Raw genomic sequence first — 15,624 nt, forward strand, 5'->3', positions numbered from 1 at the left:
GCCCCAAACTGGGAGTGCTGGGACCTCAGAAGCTGCATTGTGGGGACCCCAATGGGCACTGGCCACGTGGGCAGGAGGAAGCCAAGGGCTAATTTTAACGTCGACTTGTGCCTGTGGCATCTGTGTGACACACAAAGCCTCAGCAACCTATCGGGTGTCCCAGGGTGAGGGGCTGAGCCCTGTGAAATAGCCACAACAACTGCTGCAGCGGGGCTGGGGGACACCGGAGCAGCTGCCCAAGGCAACCGGAGCTGGCAGCGGGGCTGCAGCCCCCAGCCTGGGGCTAGAGGCTGTCACAGGGCACCACGGAGGGGACACTGGGGTGCTTGGCATGTCCTGGGAGTCCCCCAGAGCCTATCCTGCAGCCACCATGGTTAAAGCAGTTTCCCTTCGTCGGACGCGTTCAATGCAGCGAGCTCAAGCAGATCGCGCCTCGCTGCTGGAAGCTATTTCTCACCGTTGGTAGAAATGGGTGGAAAGCGGCAGTTCCTCCATGCTGCACCGCAAATGGGGCATGGGGAGCGTTTTGTTACAGCAAAAGCATGGGAAAAAAACCCAAACCCTAAGTTTGCTCCTTCCTCGGAAACAGTCGTGCTGGTGGGACGATGCGTGCTACCTGCAAATGCTGAGCTCTGCAGATCAGGGGCTGGCCAAGCCATGCTGTGGGCATCTCTCAGAGCAGCCTGGTGACAGCAGGGGACAAGGCCCAGCCTTTCCCCACTCCCCTGCCATAAACCCCCCTGGGAGACACTGAGGAGGGGCAAGGCAGGAAAGAAAATCCCAACTGGGATGCAGTCGGGTGGGCACTTGGAGGCAGTGGGGACCTGGGACTTTTTCAGCTGCAGTTTGACGGGAGCTTGGTGCAGCAGTGGTGTGAAAACTTACCCAAAAGAGCCCTTTTGGGTGGCCGCCGCCGCTTTGGAGAAGGCAGCAAGTGTGCACTGGCAGCTGTCCCCGCTGTCTGCAGATCCATCTGCCCTCAGGCTGCAAGACTGGGAGGGAAAGGGTTACCCGACCCAGGTTGCCAAGCCCCTCATTTTAATTCAGATCGGGGTGGGGGTGGGGGTGGGAGTTAAAAAGAAATTAAATAAACCCAGTGACAAACCCAATGCAATAATCCAGGCGAACAAATCCATGGCACATATAGGTTAGGAGGCTGCCGAGTGCTTAAACCTGCCAGATGCACGGGAGGGATAAAGCTAAGTGGGGATTACGGGGGCTCCCCACGGCGGGGCAGCGGCTGGCACTGGGGGGGCAAGCAAGGGGGACGGGGGAGCAAGGCTACCAAAAATGCGGTGTGCGGCAGGGTACAATGCTTCCCAGGCCCCCGCGCCCTGCCAGGACCCCCTCCGGTGTGACGGGTTCTTTCCCGGTTTTGTTACTGTAGTTGGAAGTAAATAGGGATGAGCTGCCGGTTGGGGGGTTTGGGGGTGGGGGGGATTGTCCTTTGTGCCACACGGGTTCTTTGCCCCACCAGGAGGGTGGCTCCGAGCTTGGGGGGTCTCCAGGCGCTCTCTGCATCCCTGCGGGCTCAGCCATTTGAGGTCAGCGATACCCCAGCGAAGAAGTTCTGGCGGTGACTGGGGTGTCAGCACAACAGGTCAGCGTGTCACCCGTGGGGAGGGGGACGAGCCCCCTACGCGAGCCGGTGTGACCCCTGCCTTGGGCCCGGCCCCACGTGTGTTTGCCACATGTGCTGCAGGCAGGGCACAGCACTGGCTGGGGGGGACACACACACCCAGGTTTTCCATGGGAATATGTGCAGCTGCGCAGCCGTTTGCATGGATGTGTGTGTGCACGCGTGCCTCTGCGGTTGCATGTGTGTGTGGGGCTGTGGGTATGTGGCGTGTGCATGTGCCTGTGTGCATGCTGACCCGCATGCATGTGCCTGACTATGCATGCACAGTTGTGTACCTGTGCCAGTGCCCACACATTGTGCCCACATGCCTGTGTGTATGTGTGTTGACATGCACGTATGCTGACCTGCATGCATGTGCCCGAGTATGCATGTGCCTTTGTGCACGTGTGCCAGTGCCCGTACACGGTCTCCACGTGCCTGAGTGTGCGTGTGCAGCTGTATGCCTGTGGGCGTGTGCAGGCACACTGACATGCATGCGTGTGTGCACATCTGTCTGCATCTGTGTGTGCCTGTGCCTGCCTGCGCGCGCGTGCCCGCGTGTGTGCATCTGCGCACGTGTGCCGGTGCCCATGCATCGTGCCCACGTGCCTGCGCGCGCACCCGCACCTGCATGCCGACGCGTGGCCGCGTGCCGACGCACGCGCGCCGGTGTGCGCACGTCCCTCCGTGCACGTGCGCCAGCGCCCACGCACCGTGTCCCCGCGTGCCGCGCGCGCGCACACAGCATGTGCCCGCGCCTGCGTGCCTGCGTGCGCACGTGCTGCGGGACACGCGCGCACACGCATGTGTTCCCTCGGGCACGTGTGCGCCCGTCCATGCTGCGCGTGCACGCCCGCCCCTGCACACCCCCCCCCCGCGCACCCGCGCGCCCGACGCGGGCTCGCGCCCGGCCCGCCCCCTCCGCCCTCCTGTAGTTTCCTATTGGCCGGCAGGGCGGGCAGAGGGGCGGGGCCGAGCGGAGGAGGGGCGGGGCCTCCGGCCGCCGGCGCTCTGCCATTGGCGGCGGGCGCCTTTGTGTGCCGGCGGAGCGGGCGGCCGCCACTCGCCGCCGCGTCGGAGGGGCCGGCGGGACCGGGCCGGGCCGCGCCGCGCCGCGCCACAAAGGCCGCAGCATGGTCCTGGTGCACGTCGGCTACCTGGTGCTGCCCGTCTTCGGCTCCGTGCGCAACAGAGGTACCGCGCCGTGCGCGGGGGCCGCGGGTTCGCGTCCCGGGGCCGCTCCGCGCTGAGGGAGGGGGGGTGGCGGGGTTGCTGTGTGGGCGGGCGGAGGGCTCGGCCCGGGCCGCGGGTGCCCCGGCCGCGGTGAGGAGGGCGCCGCCCCCCGGCCCTCCCCGCGGTCTCGCCGTGCGCTCAGGTGGGCGGTTGGGGCGAGCCCGCCTCGCTCCGCAGGCGCGCAGGGCTCCGCGCCCCCCCCCCCCCCAGCAGTACCCGCTGTGGGGGTCCCGGTCCCCTCTTGCCCAGCTCCCGCCCGCACCCCCAAGCCCGTGCTTCGGTAGATCCATTTGCCTTTTTTTAGTTTTTAATCTTTATTTTTATTTTTTAATTTACCCCCCCACTCCCCCCCCGTCTCGCCGTGTAGCCTAGCCACCAGGCCATTTCAGCGTAGCTGTAGACGATAACAGCCATTTTTGTACCTTCATCCTGTTTAGCTGAGTACATTGCACTGTAAATTCCTGTTAAGTGGATTCATTTTGCTGTGGTCGTTGGGCGCAGAGTCTCCTGGGGGACTTCGAGCGGGCCAGACGCCCCCAAATTACGGGCAACACCCCTCTTCCCCCCCCAAAAAAAAATCAAATTGAAGAGGGGAAATCCAGCAACTGGCCTTAATTCCAACGATATAATTGGAAAGGAGGTGGAGAGTAAGAGCTGTGGCTCAACAGGGGCTAAAATACCACACACACACCCCCCACCCCCAGAGCGTGCTGGCGAGAGCCACCCGCAGTGGGGTGCAGCATCCCAGTCCCGGCAGTGGTGACACCGCTGCTGACAGCTGGCCCTGCGCCCACCCAGCCGCTCGCCCGGCCGGCCCCACGCGCCATCGCCCCAGCCCTGTCAGCCACAAGTGTCCCATCCCATTAGCACACCTCCGATGTGGCCAACACCCCCCCACACCCTTAAATTCTGATTGTGAAAAGAAACGACTGGCAAAATGGTTTTCCATTAAACAGGGATAACATTTTTTCTGCTGTGCTAAATTACTTCCTGTTCTTATTTTGTGGGTAATTTTCTGTATCGAATATCCTTTGGTTGTGTATCTCCACCTTTTTCTTGTACTAAAACTAAAGCATGGTCTGTATTTTTTTACATTACCTAGTTTCTGATGTAAATCTCTCTGTAGAGACATACCCTGCTGAAATGTAATGTGCTGTAGCCTATACATCTGCTCAGTGTACGCTGCTTTTGTTCTGTTGCCCTTCCATAGCATGGTGGGCCTTGCCTTTTTGTATTGTGTGCATGATGACATTGTTACACACAATTCCACTAATACTAATATACAATCTCTCAATAAAGAAACTAGTTTTCCTATATTAACCTAGTGTGCTTTTTCTATTGCTGTTTTCCCATTTATTGTCGTATCCTGCTGTTTAGATTTTTTCCTTGCTTTCCCCCATCGTGAGGTTTGAGTGAGTGGATTTTTTTCCCAGTAGTGCAGATATGGGGGCTTTTTAATACGTTTTTTTTTCTTTTTATTCCTCCTATCCCATATCTACTCTCAGCATTAGTCTGTGTATCCATACTCCCTAGATGCACAGTCCGTATTACTGTTGTGCCGATGCAGAATTCTGTTTTACTGCAGAACAGCAAAAAGAAAAAGGTGTATAAATCCAAGCCCTTGTTATTAACCAACACCCCCCCCAAAAAAAAAACAAAACCCAAAAAAAACCCAAAACCAAACAAACAACCCTGATATTTGATGAAGGGTCTGCTGCTTATTTCATTCTAGTTACAACATTGCACACTCCTTACCAGACTGATACTAAAATGAGAGGGATGACCTCCAGATGAATGGGGGGGAGCTATCCTTTTTTTTTTTTTTTTTTTCCAAAAACACCTGATTAACAAGAGGTAAATGAACCTGGAGAAAAAAAAAATCCGTCTAACCTATTAGCTGTATATTTAAACATATGCATATATGTGAGCACCCTGCCCACCATCTGCTAGGCGAGAAGTTGCCGTGCCTTGGTCCCGCGGCGACTGGCATGCTATAAATATCTTCACTAGACCCCTGTAAAGCAGGGCTCGTAAAACCATCCCAGCTGCTAATGTTGTAACTACATTTTCATGCTTGAAGCCTCCAGGCCCACCATCTTCTGAATAACCCGATTTGGTCAAAAAAAGCAAACTAGGGGGTTGGGAGAAAGTCACTGGGAACCTTAAAATATTGGAAGCAGGGAGGAATGGACAACCCAATTGCGGTCAGTGAGCAGTTTTGCTGCGGCTGCAAGGCGATAATAATACCGGTCACCCGTCCTTGTTCCTGTGCCAGACCTCCTTTCCCAGGTCTGCAAAATGGTCCTGTTTTAAAACCTCCCCAGTTCTGGCTTGGGGTTCCACAAGAAACTGAGGGAAGTCAGGGCTCCCAAAAACAGAAGATAGCGCTGGGGAGGAGTGGGGAGGGGGGGAGCATCTTGTCTTTAATTGCATTTCCACAGGAGCGGGGGAGGCACAAGGATTGGTTATTTGTCTTTAATGAGAGGAAGACAAATTCAGCAGGTCGGTTCCCCACCGCTAAAATTTCAAGAGGAGCCGCTAGCAAACAAAACAAAAGCAAGTGGCTCCAGCAACCCGCCCTGCCTTACCCCAGCATCCCTCGAAGAGACGCATCATTTTGCAAGGCCGTGCCTTTCCACCTCCCTCCTAGCTTGATCCTGAGTTTGGTTGTTTTTTTGAAACATTTATTTATGATTTCCTTCTCCATATTTCCTTTTCCGTGTATCTTGATGACTGTTTGGCCATCCTGTCCCCCCCACCTTGTATGAGCACAAGCAGGTTGCCCCCCCTGCTCCCCCCTGGATGTAGTGTATGCTGTGGCCCTTTGTTCTCGCTCCATCCTCGCCCCGGGCCAGCGCTGAGCTCCGTGCGTGACACATGTCCCCGTACGCATCCCGAGGAGGGAGGCTGTGCTTCTCGCTTGCATGAAGGGAGACATGCATGCCTGTTGGGGCTGATCATTTTCCAATGTGATGATTTTTTTATTATCCCCTCCCTCCTTTCCTTTTTTTTTTTTAATTTATTTTTTTTTAATAATTCAACCCCCCCCCACACGTGAGACAATGAGATTTGGGTTATGATGTGGGAAAAAATGAAATCCCTCCCCTTCTGCATTCCCCGAAACCCTACCCTGAAACCCCGACATGGATAAACCCAGTCCCCTCCGAAATGTACCTCGCGCTACAGACACCTGCCGGCAGCTGCCCCTTTGTTTGGAGTGGCGGATTCACTGCAGCGAGCATGATAACCCCCCCATCTTATTCTGCAAATTAGCGCTAATACAGAGCAAAACTGTTTGTTCAATATACTCTGAGGGTACCCTGGTAATCTAATAATACGGAAAACTGCTGGGTTAATGGCAACTTGTACTAAGCGATTTATCATCCGCATCGTATTTTGACCTGTCTTGTTAGAAACACATTCTTACATCAGGAAACATTACCCCCACCCCCCTACCCCCATCAACCTCCCAGCCTTATTAGCCAGTAACCACCAGGCTTTCATAGCTCATAATCCATCAAAAACACATCCGCAATTTAATGACTTAATTCCTTTGACACTCCTGAGTCTTGAAAAGCCACCTGGTACAAAGAAAATAATCTTTTTTTATTTTAGCATCGCGGGCTGAGGAAATCCAAGACGAGTCACGTGCTGGTGGTGCTGCTGTGGGTGTGGAGGCCCATGCAGTGGTTTCTATAAAGCCTATACATCTCTCCAGCACCAACCTGTCTTCCTGGGCTGCTTTAAATAACTTCTTTCAATAACAGGGAGGCAGATAATCCCAAACATGGACAAAACAGGCTCTGAGATTCATTTATATAAGGGTTGTGTAAAGGTCTTATACATATCTGCGTGCATTTAACGATGCCGAACGGGAGCTGGACCGATCTGTCTCTCACACGGGGATTTTGGGGCAGTGTCACAATTTCCATCATTTTAAAGGAAAAGATAAACAAATAGCAGTCACCTTTTGCTCATATTGGGAATTATCAGCAAAGTCTAATGAGAGCTGATCTGGATTTACCTCGCTGTGTGCGGATCTGGCCCCGTGGAAGTTTGTTATTTAAGAACTGGTGAGTTGGTGCCCAAGTGAGAATGCAAATGCAGCAGCAATGCTGGGGCAGGGGGTCTTGGGGGAGTGTTTACCACAAAACCCAGGAGCTGCTCCAGCTGGGGGGGGATGAGGCGGTGGGGCGCAGCAGGGACACAGTCTGGCATCGCTTGGTGAGTCCCGGACAGAGTGTGGGGTGCCAAAGCCAGGGGGCAGGATCCATAGGTGCCGGGATGCTACCATAACCGCCTCTGGCCTCGGTCCTCGCCGAGGCGCCGGTCTTGCGCAGAGTCCTCCTCCGTGAACCTCCTGGAAGGACTGTCCTAGAGTAAGTCTGAGCTTCCTTGTTTTGTCATTGTTTTAAACCCTGCCTATAATTTGGGGAGCACCTCGTTAGCTGAAAGGGGAGGATGGAGCACTGCTGGGGCAGGCGTGGGAGCCACGTCCTCCCAAACCTGTAGGAGAACCCCCACCCGCCAAGTGCCACGGGGAGCACCCGGGACATGCAAGATCGGCTCATCCCTCTCCACTGAGCAGACGGAAGATGGTTGCAACCGCTGGAGGTGCAGGGCTGGAAGGAGAGGTGGAGATGGCTTTCTTGGGGGCTCTGCGGGGCGTGATGCTGGGTAGCGAGGGCACGGGCATCCCCTCCTGCCCATTTACATGCTGGTTCAAACCCAAACCGTACGCTGGGGCTGTCCTGTGCCAGAGCTGGAAAGTCCCTGCCTCTAGGGATGTTCAAAAGGGGATAGACAGATGCTGCAGCAGCTCAGCAGAGAAAAGCCTTTCCCACCCTTAGCATGGGAGCCCTCATTTTGGGAAGCATTAAATAAACGTGACAGAAATGCGAGAGGAGGCTTTGAAAAAGGTCTTCTACAGCTAGATCATCTCCAATACCTGCAACCTCCAAGACCCAAGTTGGTTTGGCAATGAGGAAAAGTGTGATGGCATGGCCAAATTTTATGACTCTTGGACTTCTCATGGTACTTGGGTGTTTCTGCATAAAACCTGCAGCGCCTGGAGTCGGGCGCTAAGACAAGGCTTTTTGATCAAAGGGTAGTAGACAAAATAGAGCTTCACACTGCTGCTTACGGCAAACTTGGTGCTCGAAACTCCGGCTACGACACTCGGGAGGTTTTCCAACCGACATGGTGGATTGGGAAGGGGAAGGGTGATGTGTGGCTGCAGCAGGGCCAGGGCAGGGACCTGCAGGTGGGCACTGAGAGGGGGGGCTGACGTCCAGTGGGGAAAACGATAAATTTCCAATGGTTTTGGGTTCAATTCTGGGAGACGGAGTGGGTTGGTCTGCAGTCAGGTTTGGCAGAGGGGCTGTGGTTTCCTGAGCAGCTCAGCACAGGACCCCATGGGAGATCCCCCCAGTTAAATCCTTGCGTGGTCCTAAACCTTCCTGGGGCAAAAACTGGGTCTTTTGGGAATGGCTAAATTCTCCCTGTAAAATAAAAAAGCCTCGAATCACTTTTCAGCTAGAGCAAGAGCGTCAGGGACCGGAGAGCTGGCAGCAGCCAGAAGGAAGGGAAAGCAAACCCGTGCCTGCTCCATGCCTCCCCACCACCTTTGCTTAACCCTTTCTGCTCCTCCTCTTGCTCACTTTTGCAGTCTCCCGGGACCTTTTCTCACCCATTTTCCTGCCTGCTGGTCCTTTACATTTCCCAGCCCCGGCTGGGCTGGGCTGGTTGGCGCGTGCTGTTGTGGATCCCTCTTGGTAAGTGTCCTTAACCGCTGCTGTTTTCTCTCCCTCCCTTTAAAGGCTGTAAAATGTGCCTGCAGGAAAGTTGCATGTGTATGGCTTGTAGCTCTTTAATGAACATTACTGTTTTGGTTTGAGAGACTCAACCCAGCAGGGTCAGAAGCAAAGCAGGTGCTGGAAGCAGTGAAGACGCAGGTTATGGGGAGAGGCAGTAAGGGGCAGCTTGGTACCCACGGGCTGGGACCTTTCCAAGGGAGGACATGCCTGCAGGGAGATGTTTGGATGGGGATTTCGGTAGCTTGGAGAAGGACCTGGACGTCTCTGTGTCTCATACTGCATCCCTCCACTCCTGGCCACTTGCAGCAGCTTCCCTGCCTGGAGGTGACACCCTGAGGTGTGGGTCAGCTTAGATGGAGGCACCAGCCATTGCTGGTTTTCCCTGGGGAGCTCAAGTGGTGCTGTGGAGCTGTTACCATGCTTTGCTCCTCCACCTTCTTCCCCAAATGGTACAAGGAGCACCCATTTCCCCTAAGTGAGGAGAAAGCCAGGCCATGGATACCTTCTGGGACTTCTTTGCAGGGACCTTGAGCAGGTCTCTGGTGGAACTGGACAGCCCACCAGGCCAAGTAGTCAGGCACTCAACCCTGGGGCTGAGTTAGAGGCTGCTCTGAAAACCTTCTCTCATCTTTTTCTTCAGGCTTGCGAGGGTCTCTGAATGATATTCAGAAACACGAGGTCCCCTGGGCATCTGTCACGCTGTGGCTGCCCCACGCCAGGCTCCTCCAGTGGAGGGTGGGATTGGGAAACAACCCTGTAGCAAACGAGCCCTGCCCAGTGGTGCTTAGTGCTGTGCATCTGGGCTTTCTTACACTCCTGGTGGCATCTCACTTTTCCTTCAGTCACACTGCTAAGTCAAGGTACTGACATACCCAAAGGGATCTTGGTTTTTTTGAAAGCTGTGGATACGTGAGGAAGCACCACTCATGAGCACTTGCCCAACCAACCTGTTTCCATAACACATCTGCTTGAAAACTGGGCATCTACAGGCAAAAGGAATTTTCTCCTTTTTTTTTTTGTTTTTTTGTTTTTTTTTAATAGCAGAAGAGGTGCCTGTTCGCACACAGCCCTGCAGCATTGGGTAAGGTCTCATTTGCCTGTGCTACCTGAGGCAGTGGAGGGTGTTCTTCTGGTCCACTCAAGGCTGATCAACATCAGCTGGTGGGAGCTGAGATGTAAATAGACTCTCCTGTAAGCCCAAACCTCAGTGAGGAGCAGCTGGAGTCAGAAACGAGCTGTGGGTTCATGGTGAAGCTGCCTGGACCTGGCATGAGGCACCAAGCTGCAAAGGTCTGAACTTGTTTATCTGTGCATGAATCCAAAATAAGTCCTCAGCTTTTAAAAGAGTTGCTTGGCATTTATCCTGGGATGAGTAAGATAAGAGTCTAGTTTGAGGTGAGGTGTGTTGTTTTTTTTTTTTTTGTTTTTTTTTTTTTTAAAAAAAGTAATTGTCAGCAAACTGACCACAGACTGAAGGTATTTTGTCTGCATGTGGGCTCGGTGGTGCAGTTATCTTTGCAGGACCACCAGCGTGTTTTCAGCCCTGGCATGGCATTTGCTGGCAAACTCAAACAGGAGCTTTTTAAATCTCGGGTAGCATCTGAAAGTAGTGGAGGTGCTAATGCTTCAGGAGAGGTGTCTGTCAAGCTTGGCTGTTTCTACAACCTCCAGATGAAAAATAGCACATCTCTGATTTACCCAGCAGGAAAGAAGCTGCAAATCTCATGCAGATTACTGGGCTTCTTGTTGTGGTTTGCTAAATCCACGTTTCTCTTTCTTGTAGCCTGGCCTTTAATATTAATATCTTTAATTTCATTTATAAATTCACTTATCAGCTTTCATTAGTCATCCTGTTAATGATCCCAGGCAAGAAATTTATCATTTGACGTCAAAAGGCAGATTAAGGGACTTCTAGAGCCCTGGGAAACGGCTTCATGCTGCACCGGAATTATAGCGGTTGGCATATGAGGCTAGTACTATGTATAATTTGCATCTGGTTCTCAGGGGATGAGTGATTATTTTATATATTTAGCAGAAAACAAGAGCATTTCTTAATCATGAATGGTGTTACATTTCCTGCAAACTCTGCAGTATTATGAATCATTGGGCTATAAACATCTTGTTGCCGGCGTGCCTGGTTTTGCATCACCACGGTGGGAAGCCCTGGAGGGTCGGATCCTGATAGCTTGCCCCCTCCTTGGGGGGGTTTACTGCATGAATGGCTAATTGAAATTAAGAAGTTCCCTCAACACTAGGACCTGGAAGGGACTGGGAGTGTTTGAAGCTTTGCTTCACTAAAATTGAGCATCTTTGGTCTGTGTTCTCCATGATGAGAGATGAGGGTGTTGGTAGGGTCTGGAGATGAGTGTCTAAGGCATGAAAATGAGGGAAAACCCCCTCAACATATTTGCTCAAAACGTTTGGAAAAGAGCAGGGTTGAACTGAAAATGGATGGGATGTAGCATCCCCAGGCACTGGTCCATTCAAGGTCCATCACAATGAGGCTTTATAGATGTTGGGAGCAATCAGTGTGTTGGGAGAAGCCTTATTTTGTCCAGCCACTGTCTGTGATATCCCACAAATCTCCAGGGACTGAGACAAGGACCAAGGAGGTTTCCTGCACCAAGATAGCATGACATGAGTGGGCTTGGGGTTATGAGCCTTTTTTTTTTTTTTTTTTAAATAACAAATGTCTCAGTTGCATGCACCCTTATTAAAAAGAGTCCCCTCCCACACTGGTCACCGGCAAACCCCATTGACAGAGCAAAACTCACTCCATAAACTGCTCCTTCAGGCACAGCCTCCTTCAAGATCAATGGGCTGCAGGCAGCTCTTTGTGAGGCTGAATGGAGAAAATCTTATCTGTCTTCTACCAAAAGCACTAATGAGCTGGTTTTGCTCAGCCCTCGTTGGCTTGAGTGGGAAACTTCAGTATCATCCTGTAGTGGGTTGACCTTGGCTGGCTGCCAGGTGCCCACCAAAGCCACTTGGTTGCTCCCCTCATTAGCTGGGCAGAGGGGGAGAAAATAGGATGGAAAAGCACTCATGAGTCAAGATAAAGGTAGGTTAGTGAAGCAAAGGAAAATAAAAGATGTATTCTCTACTTCCCATCAGTAGGCGATGTCCAGTTGGTTCCTGCGAAGCAGGGCTTCTGTACCTGTAGTGGTTGCTCTAGAAAACAAAGGTCATCATAACACATGCACCCTCCTCCTTTCTATTAGCTTTTACTGCTGAGCAGACTTCATACGGTATGGAATATCCCTTGGGTCAGTTTGGGTTGAACACAAGCCCCCCGTGTGCCCAGGTGGCCAAGGAGGCCAGCAGCATCCTGGCTGGTGCCAGCACTGGTGTGGCCAGCGGGAGCAGGGCAGTGCCCGTCCCCCTGCCCTCGGCACTGGGGAGGCCGCCCCTGGAATGGCGCGGTGGGCGCTGGGCCCCTCGCTCCCAGACAGACCCTGAGGGGCTGGAGCGTGCCCAGAGCCGGGCAGGGGGCTGGGGAAGGGGCTGGGGCACAAGTGCTGTGGGGAGCGGCTGGGGGAGCTGGGGGGTCAGCCTGGAGAGGGGGGGCTGAGGGGAGACCTTCTGGCTCCCTGCAACCCCCTGAGAGGGGCTGGAGCCAGGGGGGTCGGGCTCTTCTCCCAGGGAACAGGCGACAGGACGAGAGGGAACGGCCTCACCTTGTGCCGGGGGAGGGTTAGGTTGGGAATGAGGGAAAATCCCGTCACGGAAAGGGTGGCCAAGGCTGGCACAGGCTGCCCGGGGGGCTGGCGGCACCCGCCCTGGGGGGATTTAAAATGGAGATGCTTAGGGACATGGTTTAGTGATGGACTTGGCAGCGCTGGTTTCATAGTTGGACTTGATGACCTTAAAGGCCTTTGCCAACCTCACGATTCTGTACTTCCCTGCTTTTATGAAAGCAGCAGCAAAACCCGTCGTCCATCTTCAGTCTCTTTCTCAGCTCTCTGCGTGACTCCTTCCTGCACTAAATTAACTGGCCGTGGCCGGACTGTTGTCTCTGAGGCTGGCCCATGAAGCTGCGAGCTAAACACACAGTATTGCCCAGGAATTGGGCCCCGCAGCAAGGGCTGTCATGTCCTGGTGGCTGCGGGGGGTGTGCATGGCTGAGTGTTGGGTGGTGGACCAGCAGCTCAGCTGGTGGCACTCCTCCTGACCTTAGCTGCCAGGGACTAGAGCTATGTGAAAACACAGATACCTAGTTTTGATGGTGATGACTATTTTCCAGTTCACTGGCTGAAAATTTATTTTCCTGGGTTTATATAGTCTTTGAGTTTTTCACCAAAACGGGGTGGGGGTGGGGGTGGGAATCTCTTTTAAGTGTCTCATTTGAAGTGAAATGAAATAGGCCACAACCTCGGAGTGAAATCCTGTCTTATGGCAGAAAATGAAACAGCATCAACTGGATGCAGGGAATAAAACCAATTCATCATGATCTTTTAGTTGGGTTTTTCATACAGAAACGTTTCACCTAGACATAGGGGTTATTTTTCATATCTGAGAGATGGATTCATTGTTTCCTACTCATTTGGAAATCATGCAATGATCAGGAACAGGCTGCCCCAGCCCTCTGTGTTCTTGTACTGTGAAACCATGTCGTGACCTCAGTGTGTGCAGAAGTTGAATTTATTTAATCAACAGAAAGTGCTTTCATGCCTGAGAAGAGTCTTGGAGAAGCAGACTGTGTTCTCAGGGCAGAAGGTTGCAAAATATCGTTGGCCTTTTATAAAACGAGGGAGGTCATGTCAGCCCCTGCCTCTCCCCCTCACCTCTATTGGCAACAAGGGTGGGTTTCCAGGATTGTGAGGACCAAAGACAGTTTCCCAAATGAAAATGAGAGCTGAGGTCTCGAACAGGAATTGCAGCCACAGTCCTGTAGTGCCAGATCCAGATGGCATGTGATGCCATCCAGGTGCTCCTTCTATAGGGTGAAGAGGTGCCCTTGGGAAGGAAAATATTGCCAGGAGGTAGTTAGAAGCTTAGAAAAATAGGACATGGTCCAAGGGGAAGCGAGGCAAGGTAGCTCCCCTCCCTGTCCCTTGGGCAGAAGGCAGTTCCTCCTGAAAGGAGTTGGGCTGCTGTTAGGGAAGCCAAAGCGTGTTCGTTAGGTGTCCAGCGTGACTCTGGTCTTCCCATAACAAGCAGTTTTGAGTCCCGTTAATGAAATCAAGTGCCAGACCTCAGAAACATCCAGGAAGCTGATAGCAGGTTTGGGGATACGTTATGCTGGCTTACATGCACCCGAACTGTGTGGGAACCCCTGTCCTTGTCCTAGGATTCCTTATCCACAGCCCAGCGTCTCTCTTTGAACCTTTTCCTACCAGAAACCAAGCAATGAGAGGAGGTTTTTTCTGCCTGGGCTGACTTTGATGCTGGCAGACCCAGGCTTAGACCCATCCTCTGGCTCCCTGGACCTCCTGCGGCTCTCCCCACCTCCCGGTTTTGGTGCACCAGCACAACTGGTCCCGGCTTTCTGGCCCCATGATGGGAATGGGGAGGCAGCAAGGGCCCCTTCCCAATTTCCTGCAATTCAAATGGAAAACGGAAGGATGGATGTGCTTTGCAGAAACCCAACTCACTGGCAGCATCCCCTGGGGGGGGAGGTGACATCCAGGCCAATGTGAGAGCCAAAGGGCATCAAAGGGGTGCTGGGACCCTCCTGTGAGCCAGGGCTGGGCAGGTGGATGGTGCGCGGGAGGAGAGATGGACCAGGATACCCAACAACTGACCCTGCTTGGAGCTGCTGCTTCTGCAGAGGGCTTTGGGGAGTCCTCTCTGAGCACAACTTGTTGGAGGTAAGTTTAATGGAATGGGTGGGTGTGCAGAGCTGGAACCCTGTCCCCGAGCCGAAACGCTCCTCTCCAGCCCATGAACAGACCCAGACTCTGCTTGCTTTTGGGTTTTGGGTATTTTTTTCAGTGTAAAGAACAAGCCCATTTCTAGTGATGCTGTGACACAAACACTTTTGTATCATGCTGGGGAGCTGGAGTTTTGAGAAAGCCAACAAATATAATGAGACTTTTGATTTAAAAAAAAAAAAATAGGAAAAAGGGATAAAAGCCCAGTGCACAACAGTAACATGAAAATGCGAAGTGTTTGCCAAAGTTCAGACACCAAAAAGCCAAAGAAAAGGTCATTTGTTCTTATTGATGCCTGCCATGAGGGGTCTGTTCCTTGCATCTCCTGGGGTTTGGGGTTGGCTGTGGCACAATCCGTAAGCTGTAGGAGTTGCTTTCTCTGCATGTCCACGTGCATACTGCATTCCATGGTGAGAAAGATAACTTTCATCTCTGGTGTTCTGCGTTCTCCAAAGAGCAAGGCTTAAAATTCCTGGCAAACTTACATCTGTGGGAGAGCTTTTAGCTGAGTTCTGGTGTGGAAGTTCTGGATGATGGTGGAGAAGGGATGGCAACATGCAGCAGGAAGCCCAGAAGGATCTGGGGGCAGCGGGTGGTGGACCAGGAAGTCAAGAAAAAGCAGCAACACGGAGAGAGATCCCACACCATGGGCTGTGGGTTCTTGTCAGTGTGGCTTGATAATGGGTAGGAGAACTGTGGGTCTCCACCACACCCAAGCTGGGCAGGGGCTAGGGGTGGTTCTTGACTGGTTTTCACACTATTAAGAGAGAAGAGACCTTTGCTGAGCAAGCTGAGCTGCTCTGAAGGGCTGGGCGCTCTGGTTGAATGAGCCACCACTTGTCACGAGAAAATTCGGGCGTGTGGTAACTCAAGCTGCACCTGTAATACTGGGGCATCTCTGCATTTAAAACTATGAGCAGGTTGATGTTCGTGGGGCTTTACACCACTGTGCTGCTACCCCAAAACACAGAGAGCAGGAATCCATGTACTCCATCAGAGCAGAAAAGTGAATGACCTCAGCCCAGGGGTCCTGGGTGGGTGTGGGATTTTGCCGTTCAGTTTGCCACACATACAGCTGTTGTTT

General features: G+C 52.9%; 1 protein-coding gene across 1 annotated transcript in view; it reads left to right on the top strand.

Annotated features, from left to right (window-relative positions):
• The first annotated feature begins 2,646 nt into the window (after positions 1-2,646).
• The window catches only part of RNF165 (ring finger protein 165), a 47,465-nt gene continuing 34,487 nt past the window's right edge, over positions 2,647-15,624 (top strand). The window contains exon 1 of the mRNA XM_037374251.1: positions 2,647-2,812. Coding sequence (XP_037230148.1) covers positions 2,752-2,812 — 61 coding nt within the window. The 5' untranslated portion in view covers positions 2,647-2,751. The remainder of the gene's footprint in view (positions 2,813-15,624) is intronic.

The sequence above is a fragment of the Falco rusticolus genome, chromosome Z (assembly GCF_015220075.1).
Source record: "Falco rusticolus isolate bFalRus1 chromosome Z, bFalRus1.pri, whole genome shotgun sequence".
In the NCBI taxonomy this organism is placed as follows: Eukaryota; Metazoa; Chordata; class Aves; order Falconiformes; family Falconidae; genus Falco; species Falco rusticolus.